This window comes from Microcaecilia unicolor, chromosome 5, assembly GCF_901765095.1.
Source record: "Microcaecilia unicolor chromosome 5, aMicUni1.1, whole genome shotgun sequence".
In the NCBI taxonomy this organism is placed as follows: Eukaryota; Metazoa; Chordata; class Amphibia; order Gymnophiona; family Siphonopidae; genus Microcaecilia; species Microcaecilia unicolor.
Genome location: NC_044035.1, coordinates 178,258,227 through 178,284,259, shown reverse-complemented (window position 1 = coordinate 178,284,259; position 26,033 = coordinate 178,258,227). Strand labels below are relative to the sequence as shown.

At 44.8% G+C, this 26,033-nt stretch overlaps 1 protein-coding gene and 1 non-coding gene across 4 annotated transcripts in view; both read left to right on the top strand.

Moving 5' to 3' along the window:
- The window catches only part of LOC115470438 (C-type lectin domain family 18 member A-like), a 221,084-nt gene extending 201,832 nt beyond the window's left edge, over positions 1 to 19,252 (top strand). Inside the window, exon 12 of one of the 3 annotated variants that reach the window (XM_030203619.1) lies at positions 18,660 to 19,252. In XM_030203619.1, coding sequence (XP_030059479.1) covers positions 18,660 to 18,736 — 77 coding nt within the window. In that variant the 3' untranslated portion in view covers positions 18,737 to 19,252. Of the gene's footprint in view, positions 1 to 539; positions 2,537 to 18,659 lie in introns of those variants that run through there. The other 2 variants (XM_030203618.1, XM_030203620.1) reach the window with 2 other exon arrangements.
- On the top strand, positions 18,769 to 18,839 carry TRNAG-GCC. Its single transcript has one exon. It is a non-coding gene; the product is annotated as a tRNA-Gly (tRNA).
- Positions 19,253 to 26,033: the final 6,781 nt, after the last annotated feature.

The following is a 26,033-nucleotide window of genomic DNA, read 5'->3' as shown; positions in this document are numbered from 1 at the left end:
CTGTATATGGGATGTATACAGGGATTGACTAGTGTTCATTTCTTTATTTTTTAAATTTTATGAAGGCATTTTTGGAATAATGGCGGTGGGCATTAGTCACTGTCATCTGGACTGTCTGATTTCTACTATGTTTATTTTAAGTTTTTATGGTTTTATTGTGTCTGTTAGTTTTGTAACCCACTTTGGTTAAAGCAGAATATAAATGTAAAAATAAATAAATAACCACTAGGTCAGGCTGTTTTTTAATGATGGTGCCTCCTCCCTTGCTGCCTCTGGTTCTCAATTCCTTCTCTGCAGTACCATCAGCTCTGGCTGACTTGGAAAGGCATCAGTTGTCCTGCTGCACCACTAGGCTGAATCAAGCAAATTCCCTTATAAAATACATCAAGGTCTCTATATCTCAGATCACTACCTCTCTGTATAACATTGAGGGAAAGTGCAGTCAGACTACCCAGTCAGTAATTATGTCCATATCTGAAATCCTGTTCTGCTTTCAGTGCTCTAACATTTTTCCCTTCCCATTTCTTCTCATTTTGCAGCACAGAAGCACATAGCTCTATGGAACATGGGTCACTGAGAAAGCATGATGGCTTCCTGATTTTGCACTGATCACAATCAGTGTGTATATGTGATACTACATAACACAGTGTTGGGTGCAGATCCCTAGGATGTCTTGCTACTGCCTATCCAGCTGTTCTCAGCATCTGATCTATTGTAATATATCAAACAAGATTTTTGCGGCAGTCCTTCCTTCTGTTATGGACACTCTTTAGCTGCTGACCTAACAGTAATCATAATTTTTCCTAAACCTATAAACATTCCTAAACCAGTGTGCTGGATCATGCTGACTTAACTCCAATCCTAATTTTAAACTTCCTACCTCTTTGCACCTTTCTGAGTTATGGTCATCCTAAACTGACTCTTTACCTAACCTTAATTTTAATTCTAACCCCACTATTAAAACTTTCTTCTCTTTGAATATATTTCAGGTGGTGAGTTGGGGCTGAAAACCAGGGAAGCCCCAGTACAAATACCACTGCCACTCCTTGAGATCTTGGGTGTATCATTTAATCCTCCCTTGCCACAGGTACAAATTTAGATTGTAAGCCCTCTGGGGACAGGAAAATATTTACTGTGCCTGAATGTAACTTGCCTTAAACTACTACTGAAGAAAGGTGTGAGCTAAATACAAATTCCCTTCTCCTTCTCTGAATTCTGGTGCTGGGAAGCGTTGGCCTAAGTCTAACTGATCCTAACCATAGCTTGTCCTAATCCTTCCCGCTTCTACAGATATTTCTGTGCTACTGCGCTGAAGCATGTTGGCCCAACCCTAACAATAATCCTACTTCTTACTGTCCCTACTGATGTTTTTGAACAGCTGTGCCAGGGTGTACTAACATAACCCTAATCATGGCAGGATTAATGTGTAGTCAAACTATGCATGTGCCTACAAGGGCCCAAATGTTTAGGAGGGGGCTCTTTTAGATGTGCTAATTAAATGGATCTCAAAGCAGATGTTTGCCCTAGTAAATTAGCTTCTGGCAGAAAGAAGAAGGGGAGGGGTTGAAGGGAGGACCAGAGCCACTGTTGGTTGCATAGGTATCTTTACTCTCCCTAGCCCCTAGTGTATTATCCTCCAGTTGCCAGCGAGCATTCCTTCTTATCTGTTGCTTCTTCCTCTGCCAGCTTGCCCATTTGAGAAGTTTAAAATGTGTTTATATTACAATAGGAACCCAACACACTTTGCCTAGGGCTCACCAAAGGGTTAATCCTATGCTGACCCTAATCCTTCCTAGCCCTATGGAAGTTCTTGTACAACTGTACTGACTCAAACCTATCATGGCAAGAATAGCAGACAACATATTGCATCCGATTGTTCCACATTGGTCTTTAATACCATAAAGTGCACATTGCCAAGGAGAAGTCAGACCTAAGTAAGTGTGATAATCATCCTGCCTACTGAGTTTCCAAAACACTGACTTACAATATTATAGCAGGTGACCTTCTCACAGGCTCAACGATGGAACTAAGTGATGTTCTTCCTCAAACAGCAAAGGCATCTAGAACTGATGAGCAGTTACTGTGGTTCTGGCACGAAATAGCAACAAGGCCATATCTGATCCTGAATATTTTATTGACACTGATGTACTGAGCTTTTATTTGTTTTAAATTACGATCCTGAGTCAGACCTGTAATGGTAATGACTCAGCAATTGGTTTTCATTACAAATAGATTCCATGACAAGGGATCCTAATTCTGACTGGGCAGCAGGCTTCCATCACAGACCAGTCCAGTAATAGCTAAGGATCAGAACTTTAATTGTCTACTGCGATTGCTGTTTGGATGCCTTGATGTTTATTGTACATTTAGAGCACGTCATTCTAATAGTGCTTCTATTCCCATGAGGCAAGTTTTATTAAAACACAAAACTCCTAATTCTATAAAATTGGACGCCCAACACTTGTCCACAAATTCTATATATGTTGCCTTAACTTCTGCGTGCTAATTTGGCTCATAGCCAAATTGTGTACACAACTTAATTGATTAACAAGGCAATCAGTACAGATAATTGGTACTTAACAATTAGTGGCACTAATTGGCTTTAATTAGAATGTATGCACATAACTTTCTAGGCATATTCTACAATGTGGTGTGTGCAAATTTTAGTCGCAGGTATTTAGGCCTGGTTTTAGGTGGCCTAAATGGGTGTGCCTAAATTTTATTTCCAAGAATGGTGCGTGAGCATATTCTATAAACTACGCCTAACTTTAGGCGTAGTTTATAGAATCACGCTAACCATGGTTTTTCGGCACCAATTTTTAAAACACCATTTATAGAATTTGGCCCTTGGTGCTCAAAGTTGTGTGCCCAGTTTATAGAATAAGGTCAGTTGTGCATGCAATTTAATTCAATAGTTGGAGTTAACAGCCAATTATTGGCTTAAATTGGTGTTAATTGGTACCAATTAGCAGTTGTGCCTGCAACTGTCCTTAGTCACTATTCTAGAAATTGCCTGTACAATTTTTATCACACACAACTTCTAGGGGATTGTGGACATGGGAGAGGTATGAGCAGGTCAGGGACGTGCCTAGGAGTTACATACACTGATTATAGAATACTAGGAGTTACACGCCTACCTGCCAACAGTTAGGCACGAGCACGTACATCAGCCTTTGGCATGGCATAAGTGCTTATGCCTAAAGGTGCCCTTTTACTAAACTGAGGTAAAAAAGGACCCTGTGCTAGTGGTGGGGGCTGTTTTTGCCACACGCTGAGGCCCTTTCTACCACAGTGGGTAAAAAGGCCGAAAAAAGAAATGGCCATGCAGTAGGATTTCACTTACTGGGTGGCCATGCGGGAGGAAGCACTTACCACCACCTATTGATTAATGCGGTAAGGACTCCCACACTAATCCGGTAGTAACCGAGTCGCATGCGGTGCTCTCCAATTACCATCTGGTTAATACTAGTGCTGGAAATGCTGTGTGCTGGGGGCGGAAATACCTCTGGCGCCTGCATTGGGCCAGTGGTAGCTCCAGATTGGTGCAGAGTAAGCCTGTGGTGGGCTTACCGTCTCTTAGTAAAAGGGCCCCGAGGTTAGGTGCAAAACTGTGGATGCTATGCTAGTATTCTGTAATAGCAGTTCCATATGGACCTGTCAATATAAAATTTGCGCTTAGCATGCATCATCCCAGCGCCTAAATTTTGGAACTCTTCTTGAATTGACCCCAGTATGCATATTTAAGGGAAATTATTCTAGTCGTTGAATGGTGGAAATGATTTGGGCTTTTACCATATACCTCCACCCAATAAGCAATGTTGCTAGTGTCTTCATATGTCACAGTAAAGTTGTCTGACTAATCAGTTCATAACATGAACTACATAACTTGTTTGATTGCTGTACTGGGCTGGCTGGCTCTAGTGGAATCAAAACTTTCCATTTTGTTTTCAAAGTTGTCAGTTGTTCTGTTACAGAAGCAATACAGTTTGCTATACAGAAGTGCTCCTCATGATGATTGTAGTGGTAAAATATAGAACACAACATATTATATCTTAACATAAAGTTCTCATACATATATACTATTGAAACAGAAACTGTTATATTCTACATGTTCAGAAATATACCACGGGGATTTAGGGGGACAATTTTTATAAAGGTTTTTCTGCATGTAAAGTTTGTACATCCCAGCTGATAACCACAAAATGTGAGCCTGCCTGTAGGATATCACTCCTTATCTAAGACAGATCTGCCAGTTTCTTTCATTGTATTTTATCCTTCTGTCCAGTGGAGCATGCAAGATCCCTTTATTAGTTTACACCCTGCACACAACATGCATTTGCTATGCAAAAATTCCAGGGCTGTGTACCATTTCAGAAGGGAAGAACTAGTATTCCCCAAACATGAAAAAAATCAGTTGGGGGTGGGGAAGGCAGTGGCAGCAACATCAGCACCCTTCCAATGGGCACATATTCAAGTGAACCAGGTCCAACATAGGATGCAGGTTCTCAGGAAGGAAGGAATTCAGTAGTATTGGCTGAGGGCCCTATATTCATGAGCTGATGTGGCTATGAACCTCTTTACTGCAGATTTCCTTAAGTGCTTATGCGTTTGAGGGATCCTAACCCTCCTTTAAGAAGAGCAGAGAAAATAATTACTCAGAGTTCATAGATATTAAACCCAGAAAATGCTCCTGGGCAGGTGGTGATTCTGTAGGGTGTACTGCATAATCCTCCTCATGGTGCTGGATGAAAATTGTTATGCTGGGTCTCCAAACAAGCAGCTGAAAAAATAAAGGCAAACGAGATGACCTTCAAGAAATACAGAAGAATGCAACAAGAGGAACACGGGCAAAAGTCAAAGAAGTGAAGAGAAAAATATGGCTAGCAAAAGCACAGGTTTAAGAAAAAATGGCTAAAGATGTAAAGAGAGGTGACAATAATTTTTTCAGATATGTTGGAGAAAGGAGGAGAGTGATGAGGACAAAGTGGATATGCTAAACAAATCCTTCTGTGTTCACAGAGGAAAATCCTGAAGAATGACTGTGGTCATCTGCCAAGGGTATATAGATGTTGCACCGTTACCAGATGAAAGTGTTTATGAACAACTTGAAAATCTGAAGGTGGACAAAGCCATAGGGCCAGATGGAATACATCTCAGAATACTGAAGCAACTCAGAGAAATCCTGGGGGGACCTCTTAAGGATTTACTAGATCCTTGGAGACAGGAGAGATTCCATGGGATTGGAGTTGAGTGGATAGGGTCCCTCTTCACAAAAGCAGGGGCAGGGAAGAAGTGGGAAACTATATAGTCCGATAAGCCTCACGTTGGTTGGAAAAATTATGGAGATGCTACTGAAGGAAAGGATAATGAACTTTCCAAGGCAACATGGTTTTACCAAAGGAATCTATTTTGATTTCAGCAAAGCCTTTGATATGGTTCACAGGAGGCTCAAGCAGAGCAGGCTCATGTTAGGACCCTAAGTGTTGAACTAGATTGGAAACTGGTTGAATGACAGACGACAGTGTGGTGGTGAACAGAGTTTCCTTGGAGGAAAGGAAGGTGAGTTGTGGAGTATCTCAGGGATCAGTACTGGGACCAGTTCTATTTTATTTGTGAATGACATTACCAAAGGGTTAGAAGGCAAGATTTGTCTTTTTCGGGTGACACAAAGATATCATTTAATCAACACATTGCATCCCTAGCCAAAGCATGTTTCATCTCTCTTCATCAATTCAGAATTGTATGTCCGTTCCTTGGTCTTACTTCCCAGAAATCTATTCTCTATGCTCTCTTGATGTCACAATTAGATTACTGTAATATAATTTACTCTGCTCTTCCACAACATTTGAACCGTTGTCTTCAAACTATTCAGAATACTGCTGTCGTATTCTCTCAAATGCCAGCAGAATTAACCGTATAACTCTTATCACTCCCTTACTTATTCAACAGCACTGAATACCCATTTCTTCCTGCATTCATTTCAAGATTCTTACTATTCATACTGACACGCCTTCTTATCTGGCTTTGCTGGCTCAACTTTACTCACCATCCAGGTCTCTCCGTTCGGCTAATGATTTACGTCTTCATATTCCATCGGTACATCAGGTCTACTACCAAACAACAAAGACAAGCTTTTTTTTTGTACTGCACAATCACTATGGAATTCCCTTCCTCAAAACCTGATGAACCCTCTTATCAAAGATTTAGGTCCTCTTTGAAGATCTATTTCTTTGAGAAATCTTTTAACCTACAGTTGGATGAGTTGGATTCACTGATGCTTGCAAATCTTTCCCCTGACCCTCTTGTTTTTTCTTGTTCTGTTGTTAGTTGTTGTCAGCTGTTGTCCCTGTTGTCAGAGTCTCTTTTGTTTGCTAGATCCCTCCCCAATCTTAATTCTATACTCTTTCCTTTTCTGAGTGTGCTTTTCTGTCATTGCATGGTGTTCTTTTCCCTTGTTATTAAATTTGATTTTAACTAATGTACACCTCTCTGTTATTGCCCAAAGAAAGAGGAGTATATCAAATAAAATAAACCATATACAACAGAGTGGATACCACAAAGGGAGTAAAAAACATAAGAAGAGATCTACAGAAATTAGAATGGTTTGAGGACTGGCTTAATGCAAAGAAATGCAAAGTGATGCACTTAGGGTGTAGAAATCCAAAGGAGATGCATGCAATAGGGGGTGAGAGATTGATAAACACAATTCCGGAGAGAGACCTTGGAGTGAAAGGAAAGTGGTAGAACTAGAAGACAGAAATTGAGGTTATAGGGTGATTGACTTAGGAGTAACGTCAGAAAGTATTTTTCACAGAGAGGGTGGCGGATGCCTGGAGTACCCTCCTGAGGAAGATGGTGGAGACAAAAAATCGTGAAGGAATTCAAAAATGTGTGGGATAAACATGTAGCCCCCTGGGGAGAACCAACAATGGAGTGAGGTCTGGGTGAGTTCCCCCAGGGGATTACTGAATCATATCTGGCTCCTGACCAGGGGCTGGGAGGAGTGATGGGAGTGGTTATCGACAGGGAGGAGGGATATACCTAGCCGAAATATATGGGGGGAATGTGTATTGGTACAGTTCTGTTGATGTGGCATGCAGGAAAGATATGATACATTAATGACTGGCAGGGAATGGTAATTGGGAGGAGTGAAGAGAAATAAAAGTATCTGCCATTTTGTGCAAGAGGTGTTTGGTTGTCCAAACCCCCAACAGGACCCGTGAGTGAGGGAGTATCCTGCCCAGCACAATAAGTAGGGGCTTCTGGGTGTCACGCCCCTCATCTTGCCAGTAATGGTGCTCCCTCCATCGGTGTGGGCTGGGGTTCCCTTCAGCAGCGTTTGCTGGCATCTGTCCGTTGGCATGTGTGCTTGCGCCTGCCGGTGCTTTCGACCCACAGTGCTCCGCTCCTCTCCCCTGCGGACACTGGTTGGGCGACTCCCGGCATCTCTGCCCCGCCTCATTGCTCCATGGGGATTGGCTCCCCGTGACTGGTGTCCTGGTTGTTCATCTCTCAGCCCTTAACCTATGGGCCCTCCCTGCCCCCTCTGCTCTTTCCCTGTTGGATGCCTGGCTGTTTCCCTTGCTCCCCTTCTTCCAATGCCTACTCTGCTTCTCAGCTGTTTCCAGCGAATGCCTGATGCCAGCACTATTTCTGTGGAACTCTTCCCTGCCTCAATGCTTCGGCTTCTACTTTGGCAGGTGTTTACTTTGCTCTGTTTGCTTCTTCTCTACTTTGTTCCCCGTTGCTGACTTTGCCTGTTCCTGGATTACTCTCCTGTCTGCTGCTTGCCTATTGACTTTGCCTGTACCCGGATTACTCTCTTGCCTGCTGCCTGCCTATTGACATTGCCTGTACCTGGATTATTCCCTTGCCTGCTGCCTGTCTATTGACATTGCCTGTATCTAGATCACACTCTTGCCTGCTGCCTGCCTGGCTGATATGTTCACCACCCCGCTTCCAGCCCCGTCTCGTAAGTCCTGCAGGCTGCCTGCACCTAGGGGCTGAACCTCTGGGAACGGTGGTCAGCGCAGGTGAAACCCGGAGTTGTCCGGCCACCAAGCAGAACCTGGTCCAAATACCGGGCTCAGCAGCACTCTACTTGGTACAAGAACTCCCAAGTCTGACGCTGGGATAGAGTAATCTCTACTGGAAAAAGCAGAGGTTGAAACACGAAGGCTCTGAGGGAAGGAGAGAGAGAGAGAATACCTCCGCGAGTGAAACAGGGAGAAACCTGTTTGGGCCTGGAGGTAGGTGAGAGGAACCACACCTCTGAGGAAATAAGGTGTGATGTCATAGCCCAGCCCCCAAACCCTCCCTTCTTGTGATGCTACAAGAAGTGCTGTCATAACTCCACCCAGACAAAGCCCCTTTTCAATATGGCGGTGAGTAATGGTTGAAGAAATCCAAGATGATAGCGCCCATAGGGACACTTCCTGTTTCACATTACTTGCCAGTGAAAGTAGAAGTGGGAAATGAAGGACAGCTGGACAAACCACTGGTTCAACCAATCTACTTTATTCTTCCAACATGTGGAAAGATCGTGCAGGTATTGACAATTCTCTGTCAGTGTCGCGGGGCAGAACGGTGTACCTGCACGGTCTTTTTAAAGACCCTCAGAGCTTTTAACTCTTACCATCATTATTGTTCCAAGACCCAAACCAGCAGACTCCTGAGGCAGACATTGTGTATGTCGAAACAAGGCTACCGTGTCGAGTCTTGATCGGTGACTTCTAACGTGGAACCACATCTTAGCAGCCAAACACACATGCACACACACATAGAGCTACCCTCTCCACCCTCTCACAGCTCATTCCCAACACGTCTGGACAACCCTGCCACAGGTGTCACTAGTACTGTGAAAGCTACTCTGTGGTAAAGAAATAAAACCTGTGCTTGCTTGTATTGTGCTTGTATTTTAGCTTGTATTTGCTAAAATCAACACCTGTTTGAATTGTACTCGAAAACTTCTTTGCACGTGTTTTACTTACTTACCCTTATTTGCTAAAATCTATGCCTGTTTGTATTGTAGTCGTAATCTTTTTCCTTATATTTTACACAATGTTTCTTTTGTTAAAACTGTTAAGAGTAAACAATCCATGGATAAAGAAATTGTTCTGTAACTATTTTCATAAGAATGTTAGTTTCCTTACCTGTAACTTTTTCCAGTCAATAAAAACACTCACTAGAGATGAAATGCTTTTCAAACGCAAGTAAGCTGCCATGTTTTGAATGTGACCTACGTCCCTTTTGTATGGCAGGGGTTTTCAACCCAGTCCTTGAGGCACACCCAGCCAGTCTGAGTTTTCAGGGATATAGTAGCTGTGCAAACTGCACATGCTCCTTTGAGACTGTTGGGGCTCCTTTGAGACTGTTGGGGGCAGTGTTGGGGCAATTGACATTACATAGTAACATAGTAGATGACGGCAGAAAAAGACCTGCACGGTCCATCCAGTCTGCCCAACAAGATAAACTCATATGTGCTAGTTTTTTGTGTATACCTTACCTTGATTTGTACCTGTCTTTTTCAGGGCACAGACCGTATAAGTCCGCCCAGTACTATCCCCGCCTCCCAACCACCAGCCCCGCCTCCCACCACCGGCTCTGGCACACACCGTATAAGTCTACCCAGCACTATCCCTGCCTCCCAACCACCAGCCCTGGCACAGACCGTATAAGTCTGCCCAGCACTAGCCCTGCCTCCCAACCGTCTCTGCCACCCATTCAAGGCTAAGCTCCTGAGGATCCCTTCCTTCTGAACAGGATTCCTTTATGTTTATCCCACGCATGTTTGAATTCCGTTACCGTTTTCCTCTCCATCACCTCCCGCGGGAGGGCATTCCAAGCATCCACCACCCTCTCCGTGAAAAAAAACTTCCTGACATTTTTCTTAAGTCTGCCCCCCTTCAATATCATTTCATGCCCTCTTGTTCTACCGCCTTCCCATCTCCGGAAAAGGTTCGTTTGCGGATTAATACCTTTCAAATATTTGAACGTCTGTATCATATCACCCCTGTTTCTCCTTTCCTCCAGGGTATACATGTCCAGGTCAGCAAGTCTCTCCTCATACGTCTTGTAACGTAAATCCCATACCATCCTCGTAGCTTTTCTTTGCACCGCTTCAATTCTTTTTACATCCTTAGCAAGATACGGCCTCCAAAACTGAACACAATACTCCAGGTGGGGCCTCACCAACGACTTGTACAGGGGCATCAACACCTCTTTTCTTCTGCTGGTCACGCCTCTCCCTATACAGCCTAGCAACCTTCTAGCTACGGCCACCGCCTTCAGATCCTCAGATACTATCACCCCAAGATCCCTCTCCCCGTCCGTACCTAGCAGACTCTCCCTGCCTAACACATACGCCTCCCGTGGATTTCTACTCCCTAAGTGCATCACTTTGCATTTCTTCGCATTGAATTTTAATTGCCAAACCTTAGACCATTCTTTTAGCTTTTTCAGATATTACTTCCTGTCACTTGACTCAACCAAGATGGCAGTGAGTATTGTGAAAATGATGTAGGGTCGTCCAGTACTCACCACCATCTTGAAAGAGGCGTAGCATGGGGGAGTTATAACATAGGGTGGGGCATAGGGGGTAGGCTATGAACAGGGGTGGGATTGGGGTGGGGTTATGCAAATAAAGTGGGGTTATGCAAAAGGGTGGGGCTATGGCATCACATCATGTGATATCATCGAGGGGTGGAGAGTGGTTGGGGCTTGGGCCGATCCTCAATTCTGATTGGCAGATGCAGCTGGAAGTGGGTATGGCCACCTTCAAAAATATGAAAATTAGCTGTGCTGAAAACCGGTGAGGTATACTACTGACCTATTTGGGACTTTTTGCCAGAAATTGATCAACCTGATCTCCCAAAATTTAATGAACCAGTGTTTTCCTGTTTACTTTGTTTTTAAGCATATATTTATTCAGATTATTTAGGCTTTAGCTCTCTTTAGCATATATGGTGTTTACTAACTTATTATGTTTTTGAATAATAGCTGTAGTGAAGCCATTATATATTAAATATAAATATAGCTACAGTTTGTAGAATGTAATATAAAAATGAAAAACGAATGTTTAAAATATTATTTTATTCACATTTGTAGGGTATAAACTAAACTAATTTATCTTTAAAGAAGGCTCTATTTTTCCTACTTAAGTGTTAAAGTTTGTAGAATGATATATTTGAAGTGAACTTTTGTAATCTGAATTCAGTAAAATACAGATTTTATTATACCTAAAGGAGTGAGTGTCATTGTGTGTCGTGTCCTGGTTGGAGCCTGTGTAAATGAATTCCAAAATATAGAAACACAGAAAAGAAGGCCTGAAAGAGACTGAAGTATGTTTTTGTGCAGCTTCCTACCTCTAGGCAGAATCTACTGCACTTACATCTCGCAAACAGATGTTTGTCTGTTTCTGTTGCATATACTTCTCTCTAATGCATGTTCTTTGCGGACCTCTCAAACTACACAGGCTATTCAAAAGGGGTTTATTCAGTTGTGAGGAACCGCTACGTACAAATCCCTTGTTTGTCAATTTAGTGCCACTGAAAATTGTCATTGACTGCTACGGCACTATCTGTGTGGAGGGCAAGTCTATAGCAGGGTGCCTACAATTAGGTACCCAGAGGGCCGGTGGAAAAAGCCTATTCTGTAAAGGAATGTAGTTGCCTACTAGAATACTAGTCTAATCAGGTATATACGCCCCCTAACAGTTAGGCAGTTATGTCATCCATAGAGCAGGTGTAAGTGTTTGAGCCCCGCCCATGCTCAGGGCCGCTGAGAGACTGAGCCGAGCCCCCCCCAAGGTCGTCATCGCGGCAGCCCCCCCAGGCCGCCATACCGCAGTCCCCACCCGCCCCCTCTCCGTCCGCCACCGGGCTGGGCCTCCCGCATTGAAATCATAACAGCGCCTCACCTGTCACCTCGCTCCGTGACTGAAAGCGCAGCCAGCAATGGCTGGTCAGATTTGCCTCCCTTCGGGCCTTCCCTCCCTGTGTCCCGCCCTCATGGAAGTTACAAGAGACGAGGGCAGGACACAGGGAGGGAAGGCCTGAAGGGAGGCGAATCCGATCTGCCGCTGCCGGCTGCGCTTTCAGTCATGGAGCGAGGTGACAGGTGAGGCGCTGTGATGATTTCAATGTGGGGAGCCCGGCCCAGTGGCGGACGGTCGATGGAGCAAGAGTGGATGAGATCAGGGACTGCGGCGCCGGGCCCCCCTTGGAGGCCTGGGGAAGTTTGTCCCCCCTGCCCCCCCCCCCCCTCTCGGCGGTCCTGCCCATGCTCCCCTTTCATTGTCAGGTTTAACTCATCTCTCAGTTTGTGACTTTCCATCTCTCACAGGCTTGGACCATTTCCCTGATCTACTCTCCCTGGCTCAGGGCACATTCCTTGCTTTTTTGGGACTGGTTCCCCATCCTCTGCACTGCAGCATTTCTCCTGGTATTCATAAATTCCAGGCTAGTGGCAACCCCCTGCCTACTGAGTCACATGAGATTCTCTGCCACACGGCCACCGTGAGCCCTGGAAGCCCAGCAAGGATCACGCTTGAAACCTCAGAGATTACATGCAGGTTGGGAAAACATGTTGCAGCAGCCCAGAACATTGGAACATACACTCATACTAAGCTACTTTATGGCCTACCAGCATGATACTACTCCAATGGCCAAGGAATAAATATCCAGCTTAGGAAGCTAAGTTGATATCTGGAGGTGGCTGCAGAGCTTCCCAAGAGCAAAGAGGGGAGCAAGGATTCAGCAATTAAGCAGGAGGAAAGCCAGAGAGCCAAACCAGAAAACACAGCGTCTTTGAGGCAATTTGCCCCTTGCTCCCCCTAGAAATTCTGCTTTGGCTGCTACACGGAAAGGTGGTATATCAAATCCCTTACAATATACAAACATATCGCATCAATCAGAAACAACTTTTGAAAACGATTGGGGGTGCTGAACTCATCAATTCAATACAAATTTCTCTTCTTCCAGCCTGCCATGAGTGGGAAAGCATGGGGTACAAATGTAACATAAAAAAAAAAGAAAAATTATTGCTGCTGTTGTTCTTTAGGCTTGTATAGCCCAATGCCCCCATTAGGCCCACAATTTCTACATCATGTAAGATATAATGGGGGAATAAAAATGGGATCAGTGCTACTCTTCATTTCTCTTCAGTCAACTACTGGCCATATCCGCTCTCGATATCAGAGCCTGCTGATGGAAAGGAGTTTTTAAAAGGAGATTAGTTCATGGTATTGTATGCTACTACAATTTCCTCCCCTTTCCCCATCCTCCCCCCCCCCCCCCCACACCAAATACCTTATTTACCCCAGTAACCACAAGGCTGAAAATAAAACAGATACCGCTGCCACCCAACAGCTGACCAAGCCCAATTACCAATATTATATCTCCCTTCCAGTGATATTTGGGTTTGTTCACTTGTAGGGAAAGCCTATGATTTTCAAATTGTGCCTATGACTCACATCTATCCTTTCTCTACTTGATCTTGACTTTCTCTTTCTAGTCTCACCTCTCCTGTCATTTCCATTCCTCTCTTCAGCCCTTAGTGCTTCTACTCTCCAGCCATGATCCTCTTTCTTCTCAGAACCCTTTTCTCAGCCTCTCTCCCCTATCAGTGCCCTCCTCACTAAGTTCAGAAGAATTTCTCGTAGTCTCCTTCATCTCTCTATTGCTCTTTCTCCAGAAAACCCATCACTCACTTCTCTTTGTATCATGCCTCCCCTCCCCCCAGCTTGCATTCCCATACCTGCCAAGTCTCCCACATTAAACCGAAAACTCCCACTTTTGCAGGTCATCTCCTGCAGTCCCACTGGGGAGCCAAGAGCTCCCACTTGCCCTCCTCTCACACATCCCTGCCCTAGCTGTCTGGCATTTCTTTTTCTTTCCTAGTCTCCCCCTCTGTTCCAGCATCTCTCACTCTCTCGGTTTAGCTCCCTCCTCATTCCAGCATCTCACACTCTCTTTCTCTGTTCATCCCCCCCCCCCTCAAATCTGACATCTCACACTCTCTCCCCTTTCCCCTGCCCCCCCACCCCCAGCTTGCTTTAAGTTGCTGGCAGCTCTGCACACAGCCTGTTTCCATCTGGCCTGCAGGGCCTTCTTCTGTCATGTCCCACCCACCATTCTGTGAAAGCAAATTATGTTGAAACTTAATACATTGATGGTCCAGTGTAAAGGGTCAGGGTAAAAACAGGGTACATAATTTAATCGCAACAATTTTAGCTCTTTTATGTGTTGTGCTGCTGTTAACAGGGATATGTGGCTACTGTGGGGCGGAGCCATGGATAGTCACACCATCCCCTAAGGAACCAGCACCTTATTTTTTCTAGAAAAAAGAAAAAACACTGGATAAAAGTGATCCTGAGCACAGGGCCCACTGTGGTCCAACAGTTTCCTTTCTTCCTCTTCCTCAGTGCAACATGTTCAGTATTCCCTCCCCCCCCCCCCCCCCCCCCCCCACCGCACACCACCACCACTACTAGATCTGATGTGTGGATATGTCATTTTGGCCTGCCACCCCCCATGCATAGCTTGGCCTCCAGTTGCCACCCAGATATTTATGTCTAGACCAGTGGCGTAGCCAAGGATGGGCTTGGGTTGGCCCAGGCCCACCCACTTTGGGCTCAGGCCCACCCAGTAGCAGCACACCTATGATGTGGCTTGCAGGGATTCCCAAGTCCCACCAGTTGAAAACTCCCAACAACTGTCCCTCCTGCATACCTTGTAAATAGCAGATCTTCGCCTGCAGCGAGCAGCAGCTGATACATACTACTCACACCAGCCCCACAGCCTTCCCTCTGACATATTCTCAGTGGAGGAGGGTAGTTAGTGGGGTCCCGCAGGGGTCTGTGCTGGGTCCGTTGCTTTTTAATGTATTTATAAATGACCTAGAGATGGGAATAACTAGTGAGGTAATTAAATTCGCCGATGACACAAAATTATTCAGGGTCGTCAAGTCGCAGGAGGAATGTGAACGATTACAGGAGGACCTTGCGAGACTGGGAGAATGGGCGTGCAAGTGGCAGATGAAGTTCAATGTTGACAAGTGCAAAGTGATGCATGTGGGTAAGAGGAACCCGAATTATAGCTACGTCTTGCAAGGTTCTGCGTTAGGAGTTACGGATCAAGAAAGGGATCTGGGTGTCGTCGTCGATGATACACTGAAACCTTCTGCTCAGTGTGCTGCTGCGGCTAGGAAAGCGAATAGAATGTTGGGTGTTATTAAGAAGGGTATGGAGTCCAGGTGTGCGGATGTTATAATGCCGTTGTATCGCTCCATGGTGCGACCGCACCTGGAGTATTGTGTTCAGTACTGGTCTCCGTATCTCAAAAAAGATATAGTAGAATTGGAAAAGGTACAGCGAAGGGCGACGAAAATGATAGTGGGGATGGGGCGACTTTCCTATGAAGAGAGGCTGAGAAGGCTAGGGCTTTTCAGCTTGGAGAAGAGACGGCTGAGGGGAGATATGATAGAAGTGTATAAAATAATGAGTGGAATGGATCGGGTGGATGTGAAGCGACTGTTCACGCTATCCAAAAATACTAGGACTAGAGGGCATGAGTTGAAGCTACAGTGTGGTAAATTTAAAACGAATCGGAGAAAATTTTTCTTCACCCAACGTGTAATTAGACTCTGGAATTCATTGCCGGAGAACGTGGTACGGGCGGTTAGCTTGACGGAGTTTAAAAAGGGATTAGATAGATTCCTAAAGGACAAGTCCATAGACCGCTATTAAATGGACTGGAAAAATTCCTCATTTTTAGGTATAACTTGTCTGGAATGTTTTTACGTTTGGGGAGCGTGCCAGGTGCCCTTGACCTGGATTGGCCACTGTCGGTGACAGGATGCTGGGCTAGATGGACCTTTGGTCTTTCCCAGTATGGCACTACTTATGTACTTATATTCCTGCTTATGCGTTAACAGGAAGTTGTGTCAGTGGAAGGCTGTGGGGCCAACATGAGTGTATTAGTTGCTGCTCACTGACGGTGAAAATCTGCTATTTAAAAGATATGCGGGAGAGGGGGGATGTTTTGAGAGACCATATAGCATGCAGGTGAGAGGAGAGACCAAATCACCTGTGGGATGGTGCGGGATTCTTCTGCCCACCCACCTTGGGCCCAGGCCCACCCAAAATTGGGTGTCTGGCTACGCCCTTGGTCTAGACGCCACTGAGCAAGAGATGGATGGTGAACATAGAGAGAGAAGAAATGTCAGCATGGACAAGGAAACCATGGCAAGAGAGTTAAGAGAAGACAGAGGAAAGCAAAAACCAGAGACTGGGACCAACCCAATTAGAAAAATAAAATGACCAGATATCAAAGTTAGAAAAAAGAATTTTATTTTCTACTTATTGATTACATGTCATTTTTTAGAATGTATATCTGCTAGAGCTGGCGTTAGACATGGCTGGTGCCTATGAAAAATGCTCACTCATTAGCTTTAAAGCTCCAGGATAGTGATGGTAAATCTTCCAGCTTTGGAATGGGCCTTCTTTGGCATCTCTTCTTTTATTTCTTCGGTAGCAGTAAAAACATTAATAAGACCTCATCTCCTGCTGCTATGGGCCAGTCTAGCGATAAAAGCTGCAAAATGTCACACTTGAGGCTGGTCACATGGCAGCAGATGACATTTTATTAAGGATGCTGACAGAGGGGGTGATGTAAAGAATTTAAAATAAGGGTGCAGAACTGAGGTGTGCCAGAGGGTGGAGCCAGGAAGCAGAGTGGGTGCAGCTGGACATAGTGGGGTGGGGCTGGAAGCATGTCCTAAAATCTCTCTCTCAAAAATTGGGCCCCTTCAGCTCTGTTCTCCCTTTCACAGCCCACAGTCTCTTCTCTCAGCCTCTCTTCCACTCACAACCCATCTTCCTAGTTTGGGGGAGCCAGGCGGCACTGCCCCCCCCCCCCCCCAAACACAGCTTGCATGGCGGGATCTCTCTCTCTCTCCTTCCAGCTACTTCCTGCAAGCTCCGGTGTCACTACTGTCCTCCTCCTCTCTGCTCTTCTCCCACTGCAGCCTTTCCATGTTCTGGGCTGCTGGCAGCGTTGCCAATGTAAGCACACTGCCTTTGCACAGCCTGGAAGCCTTCTCTCTATTGTGACTTCGTCTTTCCTCATAGGCAGGTCACTCGCTGCAGAGAGAAGGCTTCTGGGCCACGCAAAGGCAGCGTGCTTACATTGCTAACGCTGTCGGCAGCCATTATGAATAGTCTAGAAGGGAAAAGAGGGAGAGTAGTGTAAGGGTCTTCCAACATAGGACACCGGTATGAGAAATACAGAGAGGTATTGAGTTAGAGTTCATGAGTGACAGAGTAAATTAGGTAATCAAGGAGGAAGAGTTAGTTTTTGTCGTTGTGTTGCAGGGTTCAGGTGTTTAAGTTGGATCGTTATGGTATGCCTTTTTGAACAAGTTGGTTTTTAATGATTTCTGGAAGTTTGTTAGGTCCTACATTGTTTTCATGACGTTTGGTAGTGCATTCCATAGTTGCGTGCTTATGTAGAAGCTGGATGCATAGGTTGATTTATATTTTAGTCCTTTGCAGCTTGGGTAGTGGAGATTTAGGTATGTGCGTGCTGACCTTTTTGTGTTTCTGGTTGTTACAGTAAGTCTATGAGGTCTGCCATGTATACCGGGGCCTCGCCGTGTATAATTTTATGAACCAGGGTGCAGAATTTGAACGCAAATGTTCATTTGTGCTTGAAGGTCTTTGTGTCATTTGTAAATAATTTTTTTTATTATGTATGTTTTTTTGGAAACCACCTAGAATTGCGTGATAGTTCAGTCTATAAGTTTTGTTTTAAATAAATAAATAATCATTTCCTTTATCATATCAACAGTTTATTCCAGCAAAATAATCCTTTATCTCCCTAAAACAACTGGGGAGGAGAGTTCATTATTAAATAGCCTCAAAGAAATTGCTATAAATGCTGGTAAATGAACCTGCACACATTTATATCTGCTTAGCACAGGCATAAATATACACACATGAAGTATGCACATACAGTACACATGTATTTTATAAACAACATGCATGCTTTGTAACTCTGCCCAAACCTGTCCTGCTAGCATAGGTCTGAACATTTGCTGTGCCTATGTTTTACATACTTATCTCATAGATGAGGCCTTTTATGCATATAAAACAGTTTATTTGCGGGTGGGTTTTTTTTAGGGGGTTCCTTTTTCATAAAATGGAAAACTTGAGAGGTTATCAGGTTTATGTACTATAAGGTGGCTTTGTCTAGTATATTATGCTGTTCTTTGCTATATCTTGTAACTTGCAGTTTTGATAATACAAGACCTCTTTTCAATTTTGAAAAAAAAAACCTCAAAACTAATTTTATGTACCGAAAAAAGTTTATAAAATTACCCCAATTTCATATAAAAGTAGACACTATGTATGCAGAACCTTCAAACACATATATCCCCAAATAGTTTTAAAACCATCTTCCTGATGTATCATGCTGTTCTGTATGCACAAGTCACTTAAAAAATTAACACTATTTGATAGTTTATTTTGGTTGATTCTGTCTTCCTGAGCTGTTGTAAAAGATAATTTGTAGTAATTCCCTTTCTTTTTGTCCCTGTATCTCAGTTTCTTCTGTCACTTTTTTCATCTCTGTTTCTCTCTCTACTTTTCTTTTTTGGCACAGAGCTCCATCCAGCTGCTGCTGATGTGGCAAACAAGACAGTAAGCATAATTACCCATGGGCCTCCAAGCAAGAATTAAGAAAGCTTTTGGGGAAAAAAGTATCAGCAGAAGCATTGGTGGTTCAGTGGTAGAATTCTTGCCTGCCACGCGGGAGGCCAGGGTTCGATTCCCGGCCAATGCAACAATTTTTTTTTCTTAAAATCTTAATCTCAGGCACATATATGAAATGGAATCTTTTCATATGACACATGAACAGACATGCCAAGTCACACACATTAGGAATGTGACACATGAATTTGAGCCCCTTCTCCAGCTAACATACCTATGTGCCCTCCTCACATGCATTGGCTCCCTGCTCCCCACCTTGGTAGTCTGGCATCTCTCTCTCTCTCTCCCTCCTTTATCTTCTCCCCCCCCCCTTAGCCCAGCATTTCTCACCCCCTAGTGGCCCACCAACCTTGTTTTTATGAGTAGCAGTACTGCAAACATACTGCCTCCAACTAGTACAGGGCCTTCCCTCTTCTACATCCTATCTACCAGAAACAGAAAAGGTGGGATGCAGCAAAGGGATCGCCCTGCATTGGCAAAGGACAGCATGTTTTCAAGCACTGCTGCCCACAAAAGCAAGGTTGACAGGTAGCAAGTGGGGGGGGGGGGGGGGGGGGGGGAGACTGTGAGATGCCAGACCACTCTAAGGGGGAAGGAAAGGGAAAGAGATGCTGGACCGAGAGGAAGAGATGCTGCTGAGATTTGTAAAGGAAGAAGGCAGAGGAAGCAGTGTTGGATCCCTGGGGGTGGGGAGAACAAGAGGGTTGAAGAGAGAACACTTGCTGCACCCCCTTAGAGGGGGCCAGGAGGGAAGGAAGAGAGATGCTAGCCTTGGAGGACAAGAGGGAAGGAAGAGAGAGGCTGGCCCTGGAAGGACGGACAGAAGAGAGATACTGGCCTTGGAGGTGGGACAGCAGGAAAGGAAGAGAGATACTGTCCCCTTGGGTGGGGGGCAGGAGGGAAAAAAGAGAGGCTAACCCTAGGGCAGGAATAGGATGGGACAGGAGGGAAGGGATGGAGAGATGCTGCCTCCAGGAGGGTGGGCTATGTAGGAGGAAGGGAGGGGAGAAGCTGGACATTGGAGGGATAGGGACACAGAAGGGTGATTCTGGGCATGGATAGGGATGATATGGATACAGGGGGGAGATGCTGAATAGGGCAAGAATAAGGATAAAGAGAGGGGAGATATTCAACATGGCAGGAGGATAGGGGTAGGAGTCTATTCCCTGACTGGAAGGTTTGTTGGATGGCCTTTTGGTTGTAGGCTTGGGCTTGACCCACTTGAGCATTCTCCAGGCATAGCTTGGTGGCCTCACCAGCTTTCTTTAGTCTCTCCTGCATGGCGAGCATATGTTCAGCCAAGTTCCTCCCCAGTCTGGGTTCCTCTTCCCATGCTTCTCAAACCACATCCAGGATTTCTCTAGGCCTTCTCCCGTATAATAGTTCAAATGGAGAGAATCCTGTTGAACTCTGGGGCACCTCCCAGATGGTGAACAGTATGTACGAGAGTGGAGAATCCCAGTTTTTCCAGTCTTCAGTCACAAACTTTTTCAGCATCTGTTTCAGCATCTTATTGAAGCGTTCCACCAGACCGTCTGTCTGTGGATGGTACACCGATGTCCATATAGTTTTCACACTGAGCAATGCACATACTTGTTTCATAACTCTTGACATAAAGGTAGTACCTTGGTCAGTCAATATTTCTGACAGAATCCCCACACGGGAGAAGACTTCCCACAGTGAATTAGCTACTGGTGGTGATTTTCATGTTATGCAACACAATGGCCTCTGGAAAGCAAGTGGCATAATCCAAAATAACCAGAATATACTTATGGGTATAGATAGTGTGTTCCAAGGGTCCCACGAAGTCCATTGCTATCTGTTCGAATGGTGTGTCAATGAGGGGCACGGGCACGAGAGGGGCAGGTGGGATGGACTACTCAGCTGGCAAGTTGGGCAGGACTGGCAAAAGAGTTCTACTTGCTTAAATACACCTGGCCAGAAAAAACGGCCTAAGATCTGTTCTCGACTCCTCCCCTAGGTGACTGTGAGCTAGTTGCATGACTTGCATATGGTAGGTCTGGGGTACTAATAGCTGCTCTACCTCCTCCCTCACCAGGGTTCCCTTGGTCACCCTATACAGCAAATCATTCCTTATTACAAAATAGGGGGGGCACTACCTTAGCGGGGTCCTGGCTGCCCACGGGATTCCCATCCACAGCAACAACCTTAACTGAGGCTGCTCTAAGGGACTCATCCTATGACTGCACCCTTTTGAAATTTCCCGTAGCTCCCTCACTATTCCATTCGGGTAGACTGTCCAAAGGGTTGGGGATGTCCGACCCGTCATCTTCCTCTTGCTCTGGATCTCCATCTACAGCAGCTCCGAAATTCAGAGAGCACTGCAGTTTCTCTAACTGCCACTGGTGGCAGTGTTTTGACAACTTTGGGTTTTTGATATATAAATCAGGGTCCTTCAGCAGGAAGATCTTAGGAAAAGACTCCTCCTCCTTCTTGGGGCCATCAATCAGCCAGGCCATTATGGCGCCGAAATTGGGGAAATCCTGGCTCAAAACCACTGGGTAAGGTAGACAAGGCAAGACTGCTACCTCCAGATGAGCTTGCCCCACAGGTATTTTACAGGACACTTGATCTGTTGGATACTGTCTCTAGTCCCTATGTACACAGGCCAGGGTCACAATTCGCTCATACTTCAGTTGTGACTGGTTGAGTACCTCTCTCCAGACAAGAGTCTTGACACTGCCAGAGTCTACTAGTGCTTGACACTTGTAATACACAATTTCTATTTCCTGGAAGGGCAACTTCCACAAAATTGAAGTCATGAGTGGCTATCAAATTCATATCCATAGCATCTTCCGCTATATCTTGGCAATCTCTTGCTATAAGACCTTTTCCCCCACACCTGAAACAGGTGGGGGAAAATGGTTCCTGTGACCAGAGTACAGGGCCATAGTATGTTTGTAGGGATGAGGGTTTCCATTGATCCAACCCCTTCCTTGGAAACCCCGGGCTGGAGGGTGATTTCTGGTCCCTCGAGTTGTCCAGTCCAGTTCTCTCTCTTTTCCTCACAGGACTTCCAGGGTTCTGGCTGTGCCTGCTTCTAATGCACTTTCTGGGGTCACTTAGGGGTGCTGCCGCACCCCCTGCTTCATAGACAATTATAATCCTTCAAGGAACTGCTCCATGAGGACGACTCTTGTGATCTCCTGACCTCTCTTTCCTTTCAGTTGCAGCCATCTCCAGGCAACCTCTTTGTCGGTAGAAGAAACTCTGGGGTTTTCAGTAACTTGCAAGGAAACCTTCCTGAATTGCTGCTGATAGGCTTCTGGGGTGCAGCCCCCCCCCCCCCCCCCAAGATGGCTGCTTTGACTTCCGCATAGGTAGCTGTCCCTGCAGGATTAACATCCTGGAATGCCGTCTGACTGCTGCCGATCAGTAAATTCCCCAAATGCTGTCCATAAAATAGTCCAGGTCATCTTCCAGTACCATTTTCTTTAATACAGAAAATGGAGGGATCACTGACAGGCTCAGTGCCTGGGCAGTTATCCCTACCTGAGCCTGCGAGCGCTGTTGTAGCTCTATAAGTTTTTCTGCAACACTTGCTGCTGCGTCTGTTGCTGCTGTTCAAGATGCGCCTGCATAAGAACATAAAAGTAGCCATACTGGGTCAGACCAATGGTCCATCTAGCCCAGTATCCTGTTTTCCAAACACTGGCCAAAGCCAGGTCACAAATACCTGGCAGAAACCCAATTAGCAACAACATTCCATACTACCAATCCTGGAGCAAGCAGTTGCTTCCCCATGTCTGTCTCAATAGCAGACTATGGATTTTTTTCTCCAGGAATTTGTCCAAACCTTTTTTAAACCCAGATACGCTAACCACTGTTACCACATCCTCCAGCAGAGTTCCAGAGCTTAACTATTCATTGAGTGAAAAAATATTTCCTCCTATTTGTTTTTAAAGTATTTCCATGTAACTTCCCTGAGTGTCCCCTGATCTTTGTACTTTTGGAACGAGTAAAAAATCAATTTACTTCTACTCATTCTACACCACTCAGGATTTTGTAGACCTCAATCTATCTCTCCTTATCCGTCTCTTTTCCAAGCTGAAGAGCCCTAACCTCTTTAGCTTTTCCTCATACGAGAGGAGTTCCATCCCCTTTCTCATTTTGGTTGCTGTTCTTTGAACCTTTCCTAATTCTGCTATATCTCAAGGTGTGGTCGCACCATGGAGTGATACTGCTGTTGTTGCTGATGCTGCTGGCCCTCCACCAGGGTTTGGATTAACCTCTCCATGTTTTTACTGTTAGCGGCTCACACTGCACAGTACACCAAAAACCAAAATAATAGTCTGCCTGTCCGGCAGTAGCTATACATCCCCCTCCCCCCTAATTAGGGCAGGGCTAACCCATTTTGCCCAAAGTCCCAGCTTAGTCCTGTTAATAGGCCCAGTGCTCGAAGGCCATGGATTCAGCTTCCTCGTGCAGGATAAACTCAGGATCCCATCACTGCCACCACATGTGACACCCTGGGCAAGGGTTAATGGGGTGGCCCTGAGAACAACTCAGCCAGACAAGGTATATGATTGTGAAAGTAAATGTTTTATTCACCAGATGGAACAGTTTCTCAGGTTTAATACAGTCTTGAGTAGGCCTCTGGCTAGCAGGCCAAGTAGTCTGTGGCTGGTAGGGGTGGCCCCTCCACAAACAGAACCTGTAAGTTCTCAGGTCTTCTGAGACTCAGGTCTTAACAAACAAAGTTGGCTTACCTCAGCCAGGTCACAGCAGCTAAATACTTTCAGTAACAGCATAAACTTGGGCTTCAGTTCTTCCTTCCCTGGGCCTCCCTACTCTCAGCTTGGCCCTGTCTTTTAAACTCTCAAGTATTGGCTCCGCCCCTTTCTGGCTCACTTCCTCCCAGGGCGGGGTCTGCGCTCTTAAGATGGTACAGGCTAGTTAGAGAGGGACTTTTCTTAAGGGTGAGGGACAGTGTTCTTTAAACCCAGTCACAGTCCTGTTTGGACTGTTTACATTTGTTCAATAAAATTATGTATTTTCTTTGACCCTCTGATGTCCTCTTTTCCTTTATCGTGGCAGCCCCATTGGTCCTCCTATAGTTTTTTTGCTTGGTGACTGTAAACGTAGCCCTCCATTAATCCATCTTCATTGGATAACTATTGATTATCGCCCTCATTTCAAAACTCTCTGTCTTACGAACAAGGATTTGCACTTGGGTTTCCCATCCTATCTTTCCTCTTTGACCATTCCTTACGCTCCTTCCTGAGTAGCCTAGTGGTTAGTGCAGTAGACTTTGATCCTGGAGAACTGAGTTTGATTCCCACTGCAGCTCCTTGTGACTCTGGACAAGTCACTTAACCCTCCATTGCCCCTGGTACAAAATAAGTACCTAAATATATGAAAACCACTTTGAATGTAGTTGCAAAAAAACTCAGAAAGGTGATATATCAAGTCCCATTTCCCTTTCCCATGCTCTTTGTTCTCTCAATTCTAACCGCTTGGTGTTACCATCCCCTAGAAATGCCCACTATCAAATCACCCAAAGTTCTGCTTTTTATTTTATTGCTCCCCCCCCCAAATTTTGGAATAACCTTCCCCTTCCTATTCATTCTGAAATTTCATTTGTCAAATTCAAAGTTTTGTTAAAAACTCATTTTTTCCAGCTTGCCTTTGGCATTGCTGATGGCTGTCACTCTGACCGGTCAAAGTAGTCCTTTTTATTTTTATGTTTCTTTAATTTGTATTAATTCTTTCTTTCCTATTTTATGATGGCGTTCCTTCTTTTATTTATTGGTATATTATTTTATTGTAAACCGCTTTGATCTTCTCGTAAGCAATTGCAGTATATCAAAAGTTGTAATAAACAAACATTTCCTTTCCTTTTGAACTATTTCTTCTCATTCCATTTTGAAGCAAAAATGAAAAAATTGAACAAAATTTCACTTGTTCTCATTTCATTTTAAAAATGAAGACACAAAAAAAGTAGGGATATACCAAAAAAAATGGAGACCTAGTGCAGGAGAACTTCTTCGGAAAAAAATAAGCAGCTTCTCCACAAAATATAAATTCAAGACTTTTAATTGTGTGTCTAACACATAGAAAACATATAAAACAAAGCCAATAAAATCAATGTTCATCTGTATTAACTCAAAAAACCTTAGCTATAATTCCAACACATAAATGTAGGACTCGACCTGGTTCTGTGTTTTGGCGAAAGCGCCTATGTCAGGAGTCAAACAGTCTGATGGTATTAAATAAATAAATAGCATCAGCAAAAAAAGGTCAATGAACTCTTCAAAGCTTATCTGGCAGCTGCCCCATCTGAGCGACACAAGGAAATGTTCTTTCTTTTCTTTTGGTTTGATCTTAAAAATGGAAGCCTTGCCCCTTGTGCGAAAAAAAGAAAAGAAGCTCCCCTAGATCCACCTGTCCATACTGAAAAAGGCATAGGAGTGATTCCCTTCACCCCTGTCTCGCTGATGCTGTAATGAAAAATTACACTAGCCAAACTGAGACAGCCACCTTTATGTTTCCTCTCTATGGAAAGAGGCCAAACCCAAGGTTCTTTTTCTCAAATGTTGGGCAGCAGGGAGAAGGGGCGTCAGGTGCTGGCATTTTAAAAAACTTTTGTTTTTTCGTCCTTTTTCATTTTTTAAATTTTGCTTGTTTGTTTTGTTCATCTATGTCTCGAGTTCCCACACTCTACTCCTCTCTCCCACTCAATGTCTGCATCCCTACCTAACTCTGAGTCCCTGCTCTCCCAGTAACCCATGTCCTCAATATCTGATCTCCTGTGTTCTAGCCCCTTCCCCAGAACTCCTTCCCCAGCATCCTCTCCTCCTGCCTCTCCCACTTTCCAAGCATTTGTCCATCGTACCTCCTTCCCCAGCATTGATTCCCTCTCCCCCTCTTCCAGCATCTTTTCACTCTCCTCACCTCTTTTCCAGCATATACCCCTGCCTCTTCTTTCCTCCTTCATAAGAACCCATTCCCTCTCCCCTTTCCCAGCCGCTGGTCCTGCCTTACCCTTTCTCTACAGCATTCGCTCCTCTGCTCTCCAGCTCCTGGCCCCTCTGCTTCAGCACTGTGATTTTGGTAGCACTCATGGGCAGGACTGGAACTTCCCCTCAAGTAGGCATTTTTTTTTTTTTTTAGCTTACTCTCTCCCTTCCATTTCTTTTGTTTTCACCTTTTCCTTGGGTTTCCCTTTATTCTCCTATACTCTTCCATTTGCCTGTCCACCTCCTCTCTTCTCACTTTTCCACACACATTTTTTCTCTCCATAATT